The sequence below is a fragment of the Manacus vitellinus genome, unplaced genomic scaffold (assembly GCF_001715985.3).
Source record: "Manacus vitellinus isolate BGI_N305 unplaced genomic scaffold, ASM171598v3 scaffold_13_pilon, whole genome shotgun sequence".
NCBI classification, from domain to species: domain Eukaryota; kingdom Metazoa; phylum Chordata; class Aves; order Passeriformes; family Pipridae; genus Manacus; species Manacus vitellinus.
In genome coordinates, this window is record NW_021938999.1 from 17,638,281 (window position 1) to 17,658,443 (window position 20,163).

The window sequence follows — 20,163 nt, forward strand, 5'->3', positions numbered from 1 at the left end:
AAGATTTCATGGACACAGAGATAGTCCTGAAAGAGCTAACTAAGCATAAAGCTGAGTGAGAGGAATCACGTTTTGGGGCTGTTTGCAACAACATTTTCTCCTTCCCCCCCTTCCCCCACCCCCCAATTAAAAAAAGAGGAGTTAACACCTGGGCTTGCTTTGCTATGCCATTTTTCACCGTTTGCAGTTGTTCTCAGGGGAATCAAAGTGACAGATTTATGCAAAGTTGCAGTTTGGATCTTTTCTTGCCCTGGAGCAAGGCTTTTATCCGATGCTTTTCTCCCCCCTTCATGAGGGGATGGTGAAGAGGAGGAATGCATCTCACTTGGGAACGACAAAGAAAAGGACCTTTCACAGCTGTTTCCAGCAGCCAGGATATATTTAATCTGAACTAGAGATTAACATGCACCTCTGTGAAAGAGACATTTTCCTTCCCTCCGTGGTTGTTATCACCTGTGCAGCAGATGAGGCTTGGTGATGAACCTCAGCAGTGAACTTGTGGTGAGGGGATGGAGGGCTGCCATGGGAAGGCTGCAGGCAAGTGACTTAGTGCTCTTATTCACAGAAACTCCTGCAATGGATTGACCCTCCAAGAAATGTGGACAACTTCTTTGGGCTGTCTGCATTGTGAATGCCACTCTTAAGTGTTTCAGAACCTCAGGCTGTGCCTGTGCCCAGCTCCAGCTCCAGCAAGCCTCTGCACAGCAGGGTTTTTAGCAGGGTATCTGCAGAAAGCAGATCTTCTCTAACTATTGCACTGGAGATGAGATGAGCAGAGAAGGTGTTTCCTGGTGTCTCAGTGATACATGAACATGGATGCAAATGAGCAATGGTAAATCTTCAGGAGCACAAGAATGCCTGCTCTCTCCTAAACCTTCCTTCAGGGCGGTGAGCCATGAGCAGCAGTTTGGAATGTGCCCTCCTAGAGAGCAGTTATGTTTTATCTCCACTGCTCAGTGTGCAAATGCCATGAAATCCCCTCTCCTTGAATCTGTAGGTATTTGAGAGGCAAAACTTGAGACACAGAACTATTAACACTGGTATAGGCTTTCCTGTGATGCTTGTCTCCACATTATCTGAGTGCCACACGCACTTTAGTGGATGTAAAGTCACAATCCCTTTATGTAGTAAGGAGCTGGTACCTGTGTGACCTACCAGGCCTGGCATTTTTGTCCCCAAATCTTATTCTTCCAGTCAATCTCTGTCTCCATCCTTATGTTTCAGTCCAATATGAAAGTCTTGCCTCTACTCATAGGAACAGAGTCTTCTACACAACTAAAAAAAATAAATTACTCTTTAGACTGCCCTGGTGAAGAGACCATTGAAACCTTTTGTACAAAAATCTTACCCAAGACATGTAAAATGTGATATTTCAGCCTGAACACCTAATGCAATCCAAAGAGGAGCCAGGCAGCTTTGCTGACATGTGATAGAATACAGCAAATCATTTGCTTTGGCTGCTGCTGGACCTTGTAGCCTTCATTGGCTCCAACACCCCCTGCTTTGTACATGTGTCACCAACACCTCAAGTGGTAGCCAAGAGACAGCTGTCCTGGCTTGACATCTGACCTCGTGTGCTGCTGCTGTGTGTGCAAATGCACCGACCTGTGCACAGCAGTGAAGCAGTCGGGCTCTGCCACTGGGTCATCAGCAATGGCATGCATGAGTTTCACTTGGCAGAGACAGGTTCAGAGGTGGGTCTGTTCCCTCCTTGGCAGTGCTGATGCTGTGTGTGATAATCTCATTGCCAAGGAAGTCAGGAGCAGGACTAAATGACCAAGTTACCCACCAGCAGCACTGCCCTCATCGCTGGCCTTCAAGTGAATCCTTCATGAATGTTGGTGGCATTGCTAACCCAGCTCCTGAGAGAAGCAATTCCCCTGAGTCAGGAGGACAGTTGTCCTCAGCAACAAGCCAGCTGATTGACATGAGAAGAAGGAGCAACCTCTGATGTGGGAGCTGGATCAGAGCCCATTTCACTGCCTTGGCCATGTGCTTGGGTTAACTCACTGGGTTAAGAGTAGTTTTTTTATCCTTTGGCAAGGGTAATTTCTAAAATCCAAATAAACCTCCTGCACAACAGCAGGGGGGATGTGCTTTCACATCAGCTGCTCTGTGGATAGAGTGGCCGTGTCAAAGACCTGCAATACTCTGTTCTAGAGCATACCAGAGAAGAACAAGACCTACTTAAGGCAGAAAAATACAGAACCCCTATGCTAATGGAGGAGGGCCTTGACCCATTTTGTAAGGTTTGTTTAGATGGTTTGATGCCCTCTCAGTAGCTGCTTAAGAGAGAATCTTGCTGCCTGGTGGTTGGGGAATAGGCAGTTCGTGGGGAGTGGACACATCTCATGTGAGTGTTGCCGGATATTGGTGGGAAGGTTATGACCCTCCACTGTCAGGGACACAGCTTATAAGGCCACCCCAGACAAGAAAATCCACTTTTCTCCTTCTCTTGGTACTTCATTTGAAATGGCCCAGAAACAGAAGTAGGTGTGGGGATGCCCATGAGACAAAAGGCAGGGGCTGATGGTGGGGCCGTGGTGGGGCAAGCAGAGCAGCTCTGTGGCTTCAGGAAGGTCAGGAGCACAGGGAGCAGCTGAGAAGGAGGGCATGGCACTCAGGATAGGCCCAGCTTTCCGCAGGACAAGAGGCAATGCAAGCTGGCCAGCACGAGACTGCTGGGCAAAAGCTGGCGTTACAGAAGAGCTCCTGTGGGGACATGCAGGAGTCTCTGGTGGTGTTTGTACTGGACGCTTACAATCAGTGACCAAGGCAAAAAAAAAAAAAGGCCTAGGATTCTCATTGTTCCTTTTATCTTTTCTTGTCCCAGTTTCTCAAGTTGTACCATATACTGTTCAATTAGTTAATTCCTTCATTTGCTCCTTCTTTGCCTAAAATTTTTCTTGACAAGCTGCTTCCCTCACTACCCTTTCCTTCCTGTACTGAGTCTCTTCCTTCCACTTCCTCTGCCTTTTTCACAGTTTCTGACTTTCTCTTGGGCTCTGCATCCCTGCATCTGCCTCATACTCATGTTATTTCCTATCCCTTTATCTGTGGGACTTCATGGGGTGCAGGGGCATTTCTAACCCCTGTAGGACTCTACAGTAATCTCCCACTCAGGAATCTGTGCTGCCTTGCCCCTCTTTCCCACAAGTCTCCCCCTCCAGGTGTGCATACACATCTGTACACAAGGCATACATACCCCCAGAGCCAGGAGATTGAAGTCAAACACAGTTCAAGGAAATGCCAGCTTCAGTGGGATTCCCCCTTCCAAATCCAGAGCTCCTTGGGTGTTGCATGAGACATGGATGGCACACAGTTGTTTTCCTTACCACATCCCTGGAAAACAAAATCAGGTACTTCATTGATTAATGCAGCTCGAGAGAAGAGAATGATGCTGAAAATTAAGCATCTCTTGGTTTGTAATGAAAAATATTTTAAGTAAAAATGCTTTAAATTACATAAAGGTGTTTTGTAAGAGAACTGTCATATACCATAAGACAACTTCACGGGAAAAAACATCTGTAATGAGAAACAAATCACACTGACCTTTGCTATAGGGCTTGAAAGCAGGGTTCTTTGGGATTGTGGAGACTCATTTGCCCTCCAGCAGTGGAAGAATTAAGATGTTATGTTTAACATAAACAAGAGAGGTTTAATCCCAAATCCTTGTGTGAGAGCACTTTGTGTTCTCTTGAAAGTTCAGTAATTCCATAAGCAAGATGGACAGTTGGGTTATTTTAGTCTCAATAAAAGCAGGGGAGGGACAGAAAGGATGTCAAAGGGAATTAACTCATCAGAGTAAGAACCCAGTTGTGAAAACTGAGCAGAGTGTGAGTTCAATTACATTAACTATACATGGTGCCAAGGTCTCTCGTTATAAGATGCCCTTTTCCCCTTTTTGTTCTATCCAGGCAAACTGCAAGAAGAAAGGTTCATCTGCATGGGATCATCCCGAGTCAGGGCTGAGCAGCCTCCTGGACACATGTGCCCATTGCTGTTGGGTCAGTAATAGCATGAGAGTCATGATTCTCATTACCTTGTGGAATCCACACAAGATCCTCTGAGATCAGATGCTTGTTTCTCAGTGATGAAGGAAAGGTAAGGTGGTTTCTGCAGACTGAAAGGCCACACAAGTCTGTGTTGACTCTGGTGACCCGTCTCTTCTGAATGTACCTGCACATCATCTCTGCACCAGCAAAGACAGAGTAGCTTTTGTTTGGGAGCATCTTGACCCTTTTGAAAGTCAACCCCTTCCACAGCTCAGAGTTGTCCTGCCTCTCTTCTGTTGGGGCACAGAGGAGAGGCAGCCCAGGCAATTTGTTGCCATTCAGCAACACTAAATTAATTTCAGAAGAAGACCGTGTCAAACATGTCTTCTGTGTCAAACATGCCAAATGTGACTCAAAAGTTCAACTCTTTGAAACCATAGGAGAGATAGGATATAAATCCAGAAAACTTGAGATATTAAAGCAAAACCAAAACATTTCACATCTCCATCCTTTTGTTCAGACAAGAAGTCAACGTCCTACGATATCACTGTTGGATTAGGACTTAAACACGTGGCATCACTTTCTTCCTCACTCCCCTGTGATCCTGCAGCTGAAGAGACCAGTGTGAGTAACTGGGTGCTGGAGGGATTATTGCTCTGGCCTGAAATCAGGCCAGAATTGCATTCACTTGGTGGAGTTAGGACTGAAGTGCAAATTGTACTTCGCTAGTACGATTTTTCTTCAGGAGTGACCAATGAAAATTGCTCCATACTTCTGTAAGGCTGACCAGTAGGAAAAATGTGGTTCTTGGAAAAGGGAGCAGAAAACCAAACAGAAGTGGTGGTGTTGCCCATTCCCTGGCTCTTTGGAGACCAGGCTCTATGATCCTGAGTTCAACTCTGGTGTCTGCAGAAGAAAAGGTTGCTGAAAATCTGGGGCAATCAAACTACAACAATGACTGATAGTCTGGTCATCCTGCCACCAAGTGAAAGAAACTGTATTCAGTTTATTCAAGGGGATATCTGATTATTGGATTATAAATGTCAAAACTGGGTGAGAATTTCTAATAAAAGGGTTCTTTTTTCACATAGCAGACAACAGTGCAAAATGAACCCATGGCTGGAGGCTGAAGCCAGGCAGATCCAGATTGGGATGAAGCATAAGATTTCAGTATTGAAACAACTGATTGAGGGATGATCTAAGTTCTCCACCACCTGAGATTTTAAAGTGAGAGTTGTGTGTCTTTCTTCCACTCTCTTGTTCTAAGTTCAGTTATGATCATGACACAGGAGTCCCTGGGTAGCATCATCTAGCCAGAGTGGTCAGATTAGACTTTTCTAACAGCCCCTCTGCCTTTAAAATCTCTGATGTTTAAGAAGTGCATTTACCTGAACCAGAGTTCACCCCAGGGACAGGGGAATTGAGACATCTTTATTCATTTCTCCCCAGCTGTGGGAATGATCTGTTTAGATATTTTTCCCATCGTCAGTTGTGTCAGTGGTATGTGTTATGCAGATGTGTGTCCACTGGGAGCTGCGCTCAGACAGCACAGTTCACATTGATTTATGAACAGACTCATGAGCGCAGCAACTTTTGGCCTCTGCTGGCTTGGGCTGGAATCAGCTTGCATGTTGTTGCTATTCTTTATTCTTGGACCTGCAGCCATGGCTCATGAACCAGATGCTGCAGAAATGCAGAGCTGAGGAGGTCCTTGCCTCAGAGCTCTTCAGAAAGAGCCTGGCATGAAGCAAGGGGTGGATGTTGGTTGCCAAGGGAGTCCAGGGAAAAGATGGGTGGTAAACACGATCAGTCATGATGAGCTGTAAAAGCAGTGGATGTGGTAACAAGTTGGGTAGGCACTGGTGGACCAAGGCTGGGTTTGTCCAGAAAAAGTTGCTGCAGGACTCAAGCCATGAGAGGCAAGAGCATTTTTGTTGTGTAAGTGATAGGAAAGGCACATGTGGGAGAAGCTACAGAGAAAGTGTCTAGGCAACTTTGAGAACAGAGAGGAAAGTCTAAGGTGAGGATGACATCCAGGTTGTAAGTCCAAGTGATGGATAAGAGGAGGTGATAGTGCCAATGATTACGAAAGGGATAAAGGGTCACTTGGAATGAGAAAAACAGTTCACCTTCAGCCATGATGGGTCAGATGTCCCCAGATGTCAGGGAGCCAGGGTAAGATAGGAGTTTTGGTAGGAGACAGTTAACAGGACAGAGGTCCAGAATCAAAGGAAACTGCATTTGAATTGTTGAGATTCGTCACAGATCAAGGAAAAGGAAAAGGAGAGCAGGACCCTGTGGCCACAGTGATGGCAGGATGAAGAAGGGATATTGGCTTCAAACCGAAAGAGAGTAGGTTTAGATTAGATGTTAGGAAGCAATTTTCTACTCTCAGGGTGATGAGGCACTGGGGAAGGTTGCCCAGAGAAGTGGTGGATATCTCCTGCCTGGAAGTGTTCGAGGCTGGATTGGATGGGGCTTTGAGTACCCTGGTCTAGTGGAAAGTGTCCCTGTCCATGGCAGGGGGTTGGAACTTGATGATCTTTAAGGTGCCTTCCAACCCAAACCATTCTGTGATTCTTTGAAGATGGACAGGGAAAAGGGAAAAGGCCAGAGGGGGGCAAGAAAGGACATAAAGATAGAATGAAAGTGTAGGCAAAGATCCCCATCTATACCAACTCTTTGATCCTTCTACTCACTTTTTCATTCAAATTCTAAGTGGTATTACAGAAAGTCTTTTTACTGCTGTACATAAAGTAAATCTTTCCAAACTCTTTAAGACAGCAGTATTCCCAGCTGATCCCCAAAGACAGATCTTGTTTCTTCATGATCATAATTACTTCAAAAGAAAAAGATAGAAAGAACTATGGCCAGGGAATGTGATTTTTTTTTTTAAATAGGAATCACCCAGCCCAGCCATTGGTACAAAAATAGTTAAATATGATAGACCAAATATCAAACTATGACAAGAATGACTCGAATTAGAGAGGCATAGATAGGAGAAGCTAACAAAAACATCTCTTCCTGTGGGGACACTAACACAGCCAAATATTCATCTTTGTAGGTCACCCAGTTTAAAGAGGGATGGGCAGGGGGAAAGAAATCTGGGTTTGATATTTTGTACCCTGGACTACAAAGGAATAACTGCGAATATATAAATAAAAGACAGCTGGGCTGAGGTTTCAGATCACCTACACCCATCAGAAGGGCAGCCAGACGTCGAGCACAGTGCTCTCCTGTTTGATACCTGGCCTAATGCTCAACTCTGTCAATACTTTAAAGGCAAAGAGAGAGACAGAGCAGAGATATGTTTTATTAAAAGGCTTAAATCATGTGCATTGCCACAGAAACAACCAAGAAAATTACATAGCCCAGAGGGAGAAACCTTTGGTTTAAATATCTATAAAGATGTTGTGGCCTAAAAGGAAGAGCTCCTGCCTGGGAAAACCATGAGCCTGTCATAAAGCCTACAAGACTACCTTGGAAGGAAGTGAATGAATGACTGTGGCACATGGATGAGTGGCTGAAAGTGCAGCCTGAGCAGTAATCGGCTCTATTGCTGCTCCTCTGATTAGCTGGTTTTGGCTACAGCACTCATCAGACCCACACTGAGTTCACAGCACAAAAGTATTCACACTGCACTGAAGAACATCTCGGATCAGCCAGTGGATCCCTACAGAGAAACAGCAAACACAGATCTGAAGGATGTGGTCTCCAGAGAGGGTTTCCAAATCTTTACTTCATGTCACTAATTCCTTATCCAGAACTGGAAAAGAAAGGACTCCTGGAATGGATTGCTGTTACTTTTCACTACCTCAGAAATGAAGGAAGAGATGAGAAAAATTGATGATTCTTCTGTGGAGAGAAATTTAAAAGCTAAGTCACATTAATCACTGTGATCTGAATGTAGATAGTTCAAATTCTTTACCAAAATACTGAAAGTTGCTAATGAATTCAAACAACAAAGGGATCAGCTTGTTGGGATGGGATGGGATGGGCAGGTTACACACTGCTGAATCTCCAGAGAGACTCCTAACAGGGAGAGGTCTCAGTTGAGGACATCTCACAGAGGGCACAGAAGAGCATAAGTCACTCCAAGCCCTTACAGTGACAGTGGGCACAGCACCAGCAAAGACAAATGGAAGAGAACAAGGAAATCAGGTATATTCAAGTGAGAGTTATTTTTATGTGCAGACCTGCACACCTACTGTGTCTAGTCCAGAGTTATGGCTAAGACCTCCTTTTGGCTCATCCGGCTCATTCAGCTCTGAACTCAGCTCTGTGGAGTCCTGCTGTATCCTCAAAATGCCAACACAACTCAGCAGAATGATAGAGAAATTCCACAGAACATTAATTATTTGCTTCCACACTGTGGTAATCACCTCCAAAAAGCAAACTGGAGAGGATCAGCCAGCACCAGCATATGCCAGCAGATGCTGTTGTGTTTTCTGAGCTGGCCCACTGATTCAAACACTCTGATCAAATATAAGCAGTTTAGACTATTAATAGTAGCATAAAGGAAAGGCATCTCTATTTTGCTTGTGAGCTGCCTGTGTCCCTCCCTTTCTCACTCTGTCCTCCTTCCCAGCTGTTATGTGGTGGCTAAATTAAATATGAGGAACAGCAGAACAGGTCACAGCTTACATCAGATATTTCCAAAGTGATTTGAGGACAATTGACCGTTATGTACTTGCAACACACAGTAAGCAGAGATGAAGGTCCGTAAGACACCAATCTTGTATGTATACACAGAAAAAATAGCAATTGCGTTTCAGACAAGCTAAGAATTTGGCTCCCCAGACAGAACCGACCAACCTATGGTTACAAACACCTCATTTGCTTTTTGGGGGCTCTACCTCCACAGGAGTGGCACCGAAGCAGTAACACACCTCGATGTTGTTGCCCACACTCAACACAAGATTCTTGTTGCTGAAGCTGCCAGGCTCTGACACCAGTCACATACCTTGGAGAGACATGGAAAGACCACCTTGGATGGGTTGAATATCTCTCCCATCTCTTTTTCTTCACATGACCCCTATGTCTTTGCCAACATCTTGAAGGACTCAATAGAAACATGAGGTTCATACAGGATTGCACAAAATGCCCCCAGAATTGCCCCATCTTTGTCTGAAGTCAGCATCCACCTCAATTCTTTGTATTTCTTTATATTCCTTATTTACATATCTAAAAACTGTTGAATGAGGCTCTGAAACCTTCTCTACCACATTTTAGTCCCTTCAGGTCCCAAAGGAAAAAGCAGTTTTTCCTAGTGGTTAACATTAAGGAAATTTGAGCTGGTTGGTCTGTTGGAAATTCCCTTCAGAATTGTCTTTTAAGCTTTTTTCCTGAAAGTTGGAAGCAATTTGTTGATCTTCAAGAAGCAGATTATAGAAAAAAAAAAGAGTTAGAAAAGCTCTATCATTCTGAGATTTTTGTTAGGAAAAAAAAGTCAAAATCTGTTTCTGTTTTAGCAAGAACCAACTTTGCTGTTCTTGCATAAAGCTATGATGAAGTACATTGTAGGATCAAGACATCATGGAATATGAATACTACTTTGTTAAACTCTTCAGCACACAGCTGAGTCTGATGAAACTACTCCAGAGGGAGACACTTGTCACTGAAGACATTTTGTCTCACTGTTACGAAGTTGGCTCAGCAATATTTGACTGATGACTCATTATTTTGCACATTATTTCGAACCTTGGTCATGCACAAGGACCCCCATAGCAGGCATAGCATGAACATGGAACAAAGAGGCACCTTCTGCTCCCAAGAACTCCTAGTCCTTGTAGAGGACTGGAGGGGCAGATGGAGACAGACAGAGAGTGAGATTAAAGGGACCAGACAGGACATGCTGTCAAACTTTGAGTAACCATCACAGCTAGGGAGAGATCTAACTGGGACTATGAGTCTATGATATTCATATAAAAAAAAACAAAAAGAAAGCTCCAAAAGATTTTAAGCATCCCGTGCCAATTCCACACTATTATTCTGAGTGAGATCAAATGTGGGAAAAGGAGAATACTGAAATAGAAAGAGGCTCTTTGGGGCTGTGAATGTTGCAGTGCCCCCAGGGATCCTTGGGAGAAGTTCATATGTGGGGAGAGGATCAGACTTTGAGCCATCAGCCAGAAATCCGGAGAAGCTGAAGCTGCCTCAGACAGTTCTAGGAGGAAACAGTGGGAAGTGAAAATATATCGAGACCTGACTTTTCACTTTTACCTTGCTCACCAGATGTATTTTGGAAAATGATTGGAGGAAGAGCTGTTCTCCCAAAAGCCCTGGGTGTCACCAGTGCCCACCCCGGGGCCAGGGGATCCCTGGCAGCAGCTGCTCTCACGTGGAGTGTGCCTGCCCTTCGCATCTCTGCTCTTTTATATCTCGTCTCTTGGCACTCTCCGTCCCGTCCACCTCTTCCCTTTGCATTCCTCCTCTTTGCAACTCTGCCTTTGCATCCCTCCCCTTTGTATCCCTCCCTTTTCACCTCCCCCTTTGCACCTCTCTCACTTACATCCCTCCCCTTTGCCTCTCTGCCCCCTTCGCATCTCTGCCTTTTCCCATCCCTCCCCTTTGCATCTCTGCCCCTCGCATCTCTGCCCCTGCACACCCCCTGTCCCTCGACTCTCTGCATCTTCGCCCCTTTGCACCCCTGCCTGCTCGGACCTCAGCCCTTCGGGCATCTGTCCCTTGCACCCTCCACTCCTCCCTCCCGCCCCTTTGCATCCCCACCCTTTCGCTCCCCTGCCCGTTCGCATCTCCGCCTCGCTGCCTCCCTTCCCTCTCCCCCCGGCACCTCTTGCACCTCTCCCGCAGCCCCGGTCGCCCGCAGCCCCGGGGCAGTTCCGGCAGCGCCTCCGGGCCGCTCCAGCCCCCCTGACCCCCGTTCCCCTGCCCTGCCCGCCCGGCCCGGAGGCCCCGCGATGCCGCCCCCGCCGCGGCTGCTGCCGCTGCTGGCGCTGGTGTTGGGCTGGGGTCCGGGGGTCCGGGGGTGCCGGGGGGGGCTGCCAGCTGCCCCGCGGAGTGGCGGGCCGCTCAGCGAGGTGCTGCCGGGCCGAGCTGGCCGCGATCATCGTCTACGCGCGGGTGCTGGCGCTGCACCCCGACCCCTACGGCGCCTACAACTACCTGCCCTGGCAGAGGGACCCCCCCGGCGGCCCCCAGCAGGGAGCGGGGGGCCTCTTTTACTCGGCCGAGATCGAGCTGCTGTGCGACCAGGCGTGGGGCAGCATGCTGGAGGTGCCCGCCGGCTCCCGCCTCAACCTCACCGGCCTCGGCTACTTCTCCTGCCACTCGCACACCGTCATGCAGGGCTACGCTTATTTCTTCTTCCTCCGGTGAGTCCCGGGATAGGGGTGTGCGGGGAAGGGGGTGGGATGCCGTGTCCCGGCTCCAGGGCATCTCCCCGGGCGGGGGGATGCGCGCCCGCCCCTGCCCGGAGGGTTCTCTCCGCCCCGCTGCCGCTCTCCTCGCAGCGCCTTCTGCTTTGCCTTCCACCTACAGTTTCATCGGAAAAAAAAAACAAAACTCCGAAACTCCAAAAGCCCATAATATTCCAGTATTGCCGGGCAGCAGATGCACGGGGAGCTGCTGTTGAGTAGCTCCTGGATGCTGCTGCTTTTGTTTTTACGGCGGGACGGTCACGGAGCTGGAGAGAGGCCAGCTCTGAAGTTTGGCATAGGAGTTTAAAACCCATCCCCAAATACTCACCCGATAGCTTTCCATCGACTCTCCCGAGTCCCAGCCAAACCCTGACTTTGGGCTCATCGAAAGACTAAGAAAATAAACCACAATGTTGGAACAGAGCCATCACCATGACCTTTCAATCCAAGAGCGTTTGCGAAATACTACTCAGTGGCTTGTTTGAAATACTTGGTCTATTCTTACACTGGGTGCGTAATGAAACTCATTTTGATGCTGTCTAGGGCTTAGTCTGTAGTAATATCTTTAAACACATTTTACAGAAGTTATTTATTGACTGTTTGAAGGAGTACTTAAACTCTGGGATCGAGGGCAAAGCGATGCAAATTCAGTAGGAGCTATGGCTCAAAATACAGATTTGCCTCCTTTATGGGGTTTCACTGGTGTCTGCAGGGTTGTAGGAGCCTATTAGTTCATTACTGCTGCTGCCTGATCCAGTTCCCATGGTGGAAATTGCCATCTTGGAGACTTAAGTGCCAGGAGACCTGAGCTGACTTGTCAGCTAAAAGTCTGTGTGACTTCAGTTGCACTTGTTAAGCCAGGCTGAAGTATGATGGGTGACTTCTACAGGAGAGAAAGTGCTGTTCATTCTCACAGTGCGATTTGTGTTTCAGAATGGATGAGAACTACATCCTCCTGCCTCATGGAGTCAACTTCCAGGAGGCGATTTTCCCCGATACCCAGGAGAACAGAAGGATGTTTGCCAGCCTTTTCCAGTTTTCGAACTGCTCACAGGCACAGCATGTGCTGAGCTTCTCCAGTGACTGGGAGATTCAAGAGGACAACCGGGTAAGGGATTTATTTGCTCTCCAATGCTTGTTTTCTAAGTGGGCCACAGGCATTCCCATGTCTTTTGTGAACATATATATACAAATGTAGAGCACCAGGTCCCTGATTTTCCTTTTCCTTGGGTGGTGGTATCACTGGCAAAGTAGCGCATTGGTGGGAAGATATTAAACTCTGTTTTCAAAGTTGAGCCTCTGTGTTAGCTCTTTAGCTTCCTATGGACCTGTGCAAAGCTTGGTATCAACTTGGTATCATGAACAATAGGTTAAAAACCAGTATTGCTTGCAACTCTGTCCTACTCCACCCAGATCATTCCTGAGTTTGCTATCTCTAGACCCCATTCTTTAACTTCAGCTAAAATGTTCAAGAGCAGAGCTTTGCTTTTGTACTTCTGTGTTCATCTCATGTAGTGAGAGCAGTGCCTGGACCACAACAGACTGTAAGGGATTATTCTTGCCTGACTCCACATAACAGCATAAACATCTACTGAACTAATCGCCCTAAGCTGCCTTTGTAGCTGCTGGGGGAGAAGAGACTCTCAAGGGCACGTTTCATCTGAGCCATGAGGGCATGGTTCGTCTGAGCAATGCCAACACTTACTTCTGAACAAGCTGAAAGAAATGTCTCTTTCTCCTTTCAAGGGAGGCCACAGCAAGTAGTTCACCCACTAGGCAATCCTCCCTTAAGAAAGTACAGAAAGTCCAACGATGCCCACTGTTAGTGGCTTCTGAGCCCCTTTTATAGGACTGTAGTGTGTGTAATAAATGCAGGATTTTAATAAATACTTATTTGGCAGAGAGCAGCAACCTGTTGTTATGTGCGTGCATGTTCTGGATGTGCATGTACTTTTGAAGAAGTGGAACTTGGGGAGCTGGTTTAGTGCCAAACCTTGTTTTGTGAGGCGTGTGGTTTCCCCTGGTAGCTGAGAACATTATAAGCATCTCTTCAGGTCAGGATGGACAGGACAGGTGTCATCACTTGTGTCTTCCGTGGCTTCACCCAGGGCACGATGTTTATGTATGGCAGCAGATGCACAAGTGGCTTGTTTGGGAGATGGATGGAGGGAGTTCAGTAGCTGTCGGAGCCCTTTCCTTTCACCAGCTGGCTGAATGCCAGCATACAAAGTTTGAGCTGCTGCGTGGCCATCTGGCTGGTGACACAGCCCCTCTCCTTGGGATGCCCCGTGAGTGAGTGTTTTCTCACTGCTGATATTCTGGGGAGGGAGTGGGAAATGGTGCCGTTCAAATATATATTTGGGGACAGCAGCAAGAATTGATGTTTAAGAGAAAATGAATCATCTTACAATTAGATTACAGAGCTGTAACCCTGGTTAGGCAAGAAGGGGGAGGTAGAGAGCTCTGGTCCCAGCTCTGCCTCCTCTGTGCCAGCCCCCAGGCTCCCCAGTGCCCCAAGAAACAGATTTGGCAAGTAAAAGTGCTGCTGCTGCCAAATCCATGGATTTTTCTCCAGGGGAGCAAAATGGCATTGAGGGACCACCAGATCCAACTGCCAGTGCCTGACTGTGATGCCTCTGCACTGTTTATTTAGTCATGCTGAGCTCATTGTAGGGGACCTTGATGGGTTGGTGCTCCTTTATGCCAGCAGTGACTCTTGCCAGTCAGATTTAATGGAAATCACAAGGCAGAACCCCCCAGGGTAAGTTGGGGCAACTCTGAGCACATGTATCAAAAGTGCATTTCAGCTGTTGCTCTCTTTGACCCTGCAGCTGTGACCAGACCAGGGGGTCAGCTGCTGGCCCTATAGACTGGGGCCGGGGGCTTTGGATGCTTCAACACCCACCCGTCCAGGGAACAAATTCAGCGCAACTGATGGACACTTTGTCTCCCCTTCGTAATGAAAAGTAAAAGCTTCCTCTGCACCAGTTAAAAATAGTTCAGGCTGACTGTGCTCCCATTCAGCTCCTGCATCTGTGTTTGCCCAGCCGAGCGCCGGCTCCTCGAGCCTGCGTGCCCCAGCCTGGGAAGGGGATGACATTTCTGGCTTCTATGATATTAGGAATTTGTTCCCCGGATCTTCTCAATGCAGGTGTCTGTGTCCAGGGTGCATCTCTCTTTAGTGTTTTGCTTCTCTCTCTGCCTTGTTACATCCAGAGGTGGCTTTCCCAATTGGCACCGTGTCTACTCACATCCCGTCACAGTGTAAACAATTTCCATTTCCAAGTGTGCTCAGCTGAGCTGCCCCGTGGTGGCTCCTAAGATGAAATCTGTGGCATGTGCTAGCTTCATGGCACAGAAAGTGAGCATAACTCAGAGCATTATTCTCTAAGTGTTTTGAAAAGGAGGCTCTTTGGGAGCCTGGGGACATCCAAAGAGGGGTTCTGTGATGGTGTCAAGTTATGGAGAGCTTGGACAGAGAGAGAAGGGTCTTCCGATGAGGCTCACACTGCAGTGAGGAGTCAGGGGCCTCACCAGCTGTGGTGTACTGACAAAAACTGTGAGTTAAAATACATCATGAATGTTTTGTGCAGTCAGAGAGAAAGCAATGGAAATGTTGAGATCCTCAGAGAAGAAGGCAGCTGAGATGAAGGTCTCATTCCAGGAGTTAATAGGTAGGGTCCTGTCTGTGGATCTTGGAACAGCTGCATGCAGGGGCACCTTAAAAAGCAACTCTGTCAAAAACCATTGGGCCTGAGTAGGTCTGGATGAAATCTCCTGTTTACAGCTGGATCTCATACTCTGAAAGACTTTTTGAATCCCTGTATTTGCTTATGGCCCTGTGCCCTGGCCTTGATATATTTCTGGGGTGGTCATTTCAAAGGAGACTTCAGCTCTGTGCAGTTGCAATGAATAATTCATGTTGGTAGCTCTGGGGTGCTCAGCCAGAATGTGAGAGAGCCCTATGATGGATGAGTGTCTTTGCCTCATGTAATGCTGCTCCCAGCAAAAGGTACCTTCTGCAGGATGTTCCTCAGCTGGCCACAGAGCAGGTGACCCAAAGGTGACCACTGACATGTTGTCTTCCTGTTTGTCCTCTTCTCTCTGCAGTGCTCCTTGTTGCAGTGAGCCTTGTCTGGGCTTTCCCAATGGGTAAAACAAGGAAAATCCTGACAGCTCTTTTTCCTCCTTCCAGCAAATGTGTCTGATGATGCAAAATAGAACAAAGAGATGTGCAGGAACTTTTTGATACACTGGGATATGCCACCTGCCTTCTCCCTCACAGGCAAACCTTTACAGTTTTCAGAAAGCCCAAGGCATGTGGTGAAAGGAGGCCAGACCCAAGGCACATCTCACTGGGGATAATACATTCCTCATCCTGAGCCTGCTGCTCTTGCTGGAAGCTAATCACAGCTGCCTTTTTAAGCCCCTTACAGTCTGGGCTGAGGGCCAGATGCTGCTTTCCACAGTCTTCCAATAACCCCACAATCTCATAAATTCACTCAGGTGCTTGTTATGGCCACTCCAGAGAGCAATGATAGCTCCTGCTGTCACTTCTTTTGACACTTGCATTTTGGCTTTGGCGTTTGCAGAGGCAATAATTAATTGAGCTCCATCTTGACTTTTATCTCAGCTCCTTAGAGATCTTTGCAGACCTCCTGCTTTACTCCATCTCATTGCTGCAGTGATTTCCACAAGATTGTTGCTAAAACATGAAGGTCCAACCAGGCTTGGGGTTGGAGCTGAGTTTGTAATGAGTGGCTGCAACTTCTTGCAGAGTGAGGGGCTCCTTTTTGCAGCACATTGCAAGTATCTGGGGCCCAGGTTTGGTCCAGTCCCAGAGCTGATGTTCATGGAGGTGATAACACAGGAACACCCTTTTTATTCTCTTTCAGGATTACAGTTTTAGATGACTTTTCCCACCCTCTGCCTCTGGGAGAAATGCATTATTCACCTATCCAGGGAACCTTGCAGACAGCAGTTTTTATTAAGGTGCTTTTATTAAAGAAAGAAACAATTAAGCAGCAATACAAACCTAACTAAAATTCTTAGAAGTTCCATGTTTTAGCCCACATCTCATGTCAATCCCTGAGGGAAGACCTGCAGATGTATCAGTGGCCCTGCCAGGCTTTCCTGTGCCTCCCAGCATGCAGATTCCTGCCCCAGGAAACCACTAGACATCCCTTTATGTTTTCCCCCTTGATTCCCTCAGTGTTCCTAAAATTTCCCTCAAGCCCCTGCATGCCACCCAGTTATTCTTTTGAGCAGCTGTTAGTGCTGATGTTTCATTGCTGGTACTTTTAGGGAGCAGCCTTGTGACCTTTTCTTGCTCAAAAGGATTTTTATCAGTGGTGCAGGGATGGAGGGGGGTAATGGGAAAGTCCCAAAGGCCCAGGTGGCATCTGCATATTCCAATACCTCTTTCTCACAACAAACTTTTCATATGGCTGAAGTGATAAAGGACATTTTTCTACACGCAGGGGATTGATTTCTGCTTGCTCAAGCTGGGGAGTGGGAACTGTCCTTGTTGTTTTATCTCTCACAGTACCTGCTGCTAAGCCTGGGGATGATGCAGTAGGTTGGCATTGAAATCTTGCCTCCCCCAAAGAGTTTTTAGTGCAAGTCTGGGGGCTGTAATTTATCCTCCTGACTTGGCCTTCTGCAGAGTTGTCTGATCTCATAAAGACCTGGTTGCCCTTCCTGCATACGAGAGATTACACCGAAGTGACTAGAGGTCTGGTGTCAATAAGGGCCATAGAAGTGTGTAATAGCACTTGTAGATATTTATTATTCAGGGGGGCTTTAACTCCTGGTTTTATCAACAGCTGAATAGGGAAATGTGGTCTTTTGGTCTCCCCTTTTATTCATGCAGGAGCATTGCAAAATGATCCCAAGTGCATCAAAACAAGGGAATAATGGCAGTGTCCAAGCAGTCATGAGCAACAGCGAGAGCCCTAGCACTGAGATAAAGCCCATGGAAATTAAGGAACCCAATAACTTCAGCTAAGCTCGGTGAGATTGCAGGGGGAGATTATAGTTTTTATTAAGTTTGTCTCCGTGCATTGACTTGTCTCCTCTCAAGCAACAGAGCCACAATCATGCTGTTACCTCAATTGATTTAGATGAATGGACTTGCCTTCTGAGAGACCTCCAGAGCTTTATCTGAGTAATAATAGAGCTTTTATGACAGTAGTCTGTGTCCCAAATAAAAAGCAAGTTAATTACTGGGTTAGCCTGGCAGTCTACAAATATCGGCTCAGCATCTTCCAGCCTGGATCCTCTTCTCAGGTGGCACTTTGGCTGCTGTAACAACCTGATGACCTGATTGGGACACCTGTAAGGTTTTGGAGTAGCTGAAAAGGGGACCGGATGAGAAAAGCAATTGCATAAATGGTCTTGGCATTATATGCAAAGCAAAAATTAAATTAAATGGCATTCTTACTCTGAGGAAGTAGAGGAAATAGTTTCAGAACTACTTGTGTTTCAGCAACAACCGTGGGGGTTGGATCCTTGAGTCCATCTGTAGGCAGCAACATATTTGCTTGGTATTGGTCTCAGCCTGTCTCTTCCCTGATGCTCTCAACCAGTTGAATTCTAGTGGGTCTCATTCTGTGACACTTCACAGCACCGTGAGGGCTCAAACTGTGCAGAAATAGCCACTTACACTGAAGTTCTTTGGGCTACCAGAGAAGAACTTGTTCATGTGATGTTCACTGTGGGGTCCTGTTTTGATCCATCTCCCCAGGGAACATGTCCCTGGAGAGGTGAAAGGAAGAAGGAAAGTTGGGGAAATCCCCATCAATTTTCTGCCCACTCTGATTTTGAAAGTGATAAAATAGTATCATATCCAGAGAGAGTCCAAGCTGCCTTGGATGCATGGATCAGAGTTCTTCCTGTGGCAGCTGAGATGGATGTCAGTGAAGCTGAAGGTGACTCTGCTCTGTGAATCATGAAAACTCTAACCACTAGAAAAAAATAAGCTGATAACTGTGTTGGATTTCATCTGAGATCTCATCCATGTTATCCATTGAGTCAAAATGAAAAAGCAGTTTGTTTTTTCTCTTCTAAACATTAAGAACTTCTGCTCTTTGGAGTTCCCTCTCTGCTCTGAGTGCTGGGAGATGAATTGTAAGACTGGAAAATGCTAGTCATGGAGTCCAGAGCCAGCAGTTTTAGGAGAACTGGTCTGAAAAAGAGTAGGTGACAGCCTGGTTTGGTGGGGACAGTTGTCTTTTATTCCCATGTACTGGTCTTTTGTATCTGCTTGTGTCATGGGCTGCATTAATTGTTCTCTCTTCTCTGGTCTTAAAGCACTAGGGAAGTAGAAATTAATCTTGGCTAAAAATGGTGGTACATGGCAAGGGCAGGGCAAAAAGACCTCAAAATAGATAGAAGTAAGGTCCAATATCTAGAGGTTTGGAAATCTTCTTTTACATGTGGTTTCTTGCCCTGCCATTTGCTAGAGGGGTTGTTTCTCCATTAGCCTAACACCATGATAAAAAGTTTTGTTGTTTTCATAGTGATTTACAGCACTTCTGTTTTCCTCCCAGAAACCCACCCATATTGTACCCTCTCCCTATGATCTGTGTTTAATTTGAGTACATGTAAGCAATATTAGGTGAAATGGAGAACTGCTGACAAGTGTCTGGGACACGGGAAGACCATGAGACAGTTGATACATTTGGGTAACATCCCCAAGAATCTTTTGGCATGGAAATGGCATTGACTCATTTCCAAATCTTCCCACCCAGGCTGTGGTAGGGGATTCTTAGAGTTCTGATTGGCACCTCCCTATCAGTTTTCTGTCTTCCCACGTGCACACAGGCCCATAAAATACAGAATAAAAGATCACAAAGGAGTACACAATAGTCTTATCCACAGGATGTTTCCATTGCATATGGTCTTTATCATATTTATAGCACACAGAAGGTGTTCTGAGCAGCTCTTCCCAGGAGAAAAATAGGGAAATATCTCTGGTTTTTGGTTGTCTCTTAAAGGCACATTATTTCTGCTGGGGGACATGTTGGCTGTTTGCCATATATAATGCAGGAGGGATGACCTGACGTAGTGTGGGAGCCTTGAATTTGATATTGTTTGTGAACAGTCAGAACTTGGGATTGAAAAAGGTTCATCCAGCTGATTTCTTGTCCCCACTGGCAGCCCAGTCTGGCGAGGAGCTGCCCAGATGCACCCTCCTGGTACCAACACAGGTACAGGATGATGTGAGGGGAGCCCCAAATAGTGTCACAGCTCCTGGTGAACGTGTCTGGACTGACATTCTGTCTATCAAGTAGTGCAGATTACTCCAGAGCACAGCTCTCTCTGACTTTGTCTCAGGCACATCCAAGTACATAATATCCTTAAAAATATCCGGTTTCCAGCCCGCTGAGCAAGGAAATGCCTAGACAGCCAGGGCTATGTGTGTGTGCGCACTGCTGCCTCCTCCGAAGGGCGAAGCAGCAATCCTTCCAGGAATTGGCAGTGAATGGAGACCCACATGGCTCCAGGCTGCTTTTAATTATCCAGAGTCACACTTTAATGAAGTTCTGCCAAGCGCACTAAATCATTCCACATTTCGTGGCACGACGCTATCTGCTGCTGTACGTGAAGTCGGTGGTGAACAGGCATCTGACCCCAGCCCCAGGACACCTTTCTGGCTCTCTGTGTGGCTTTCTGCACTGCCACGGGGGTGGGAAACTGCTGGTGGCCACAGAGGCATTTGGTAGTTGTGGGCTGAGCGCTGCACATTGAGAGACACAAAGGCTGTTTAGAGGGATGCTGTTTCCTTG

At 46.8% G+C, this 20,163-nt stretch overlaps 1 protein-coding gene and 1 long non-coding RNA gene across 2 annotated transcripts in view; one reads left to right on the forward strand and one right to left on the reverse strand.

Annotated features, from left to right (window-relative positions):
* Positions 1-1,115: 1,115 nt before the first annotated feature.
* Positions 1,116-11,771, reverse strand: LOC108638814. Its single transcript, XR_001920090.1, has 3 exons — positions 11,703-11,771; positions 3,206-3,342; positions 1,116-1,275 (listed from the first exon to the last, which is right to left on the reverse strand). It is a non-coding gene; the product is annotated as an uncharacterized LOC108638814 (long non-coding RNA).
* The window catches only part of CCDC3 (coiled-coil domain containing 3), a 36,808-nt gene continuing 27,560 nt past the window's right edge, over positions 10,916-20,163 (forward strand). Inside the window, 3 exon segments of the mRNA XM_008926177.3 lie at positions 10,916-10,977; positions 10,979-11,329; positions 12,308-12,482. Coding sequence (XP_008924425.3) covers positions 10,916-10,977; positions 10,979-11,329; positions 12,308-12,482 — 588 coding nt within the window.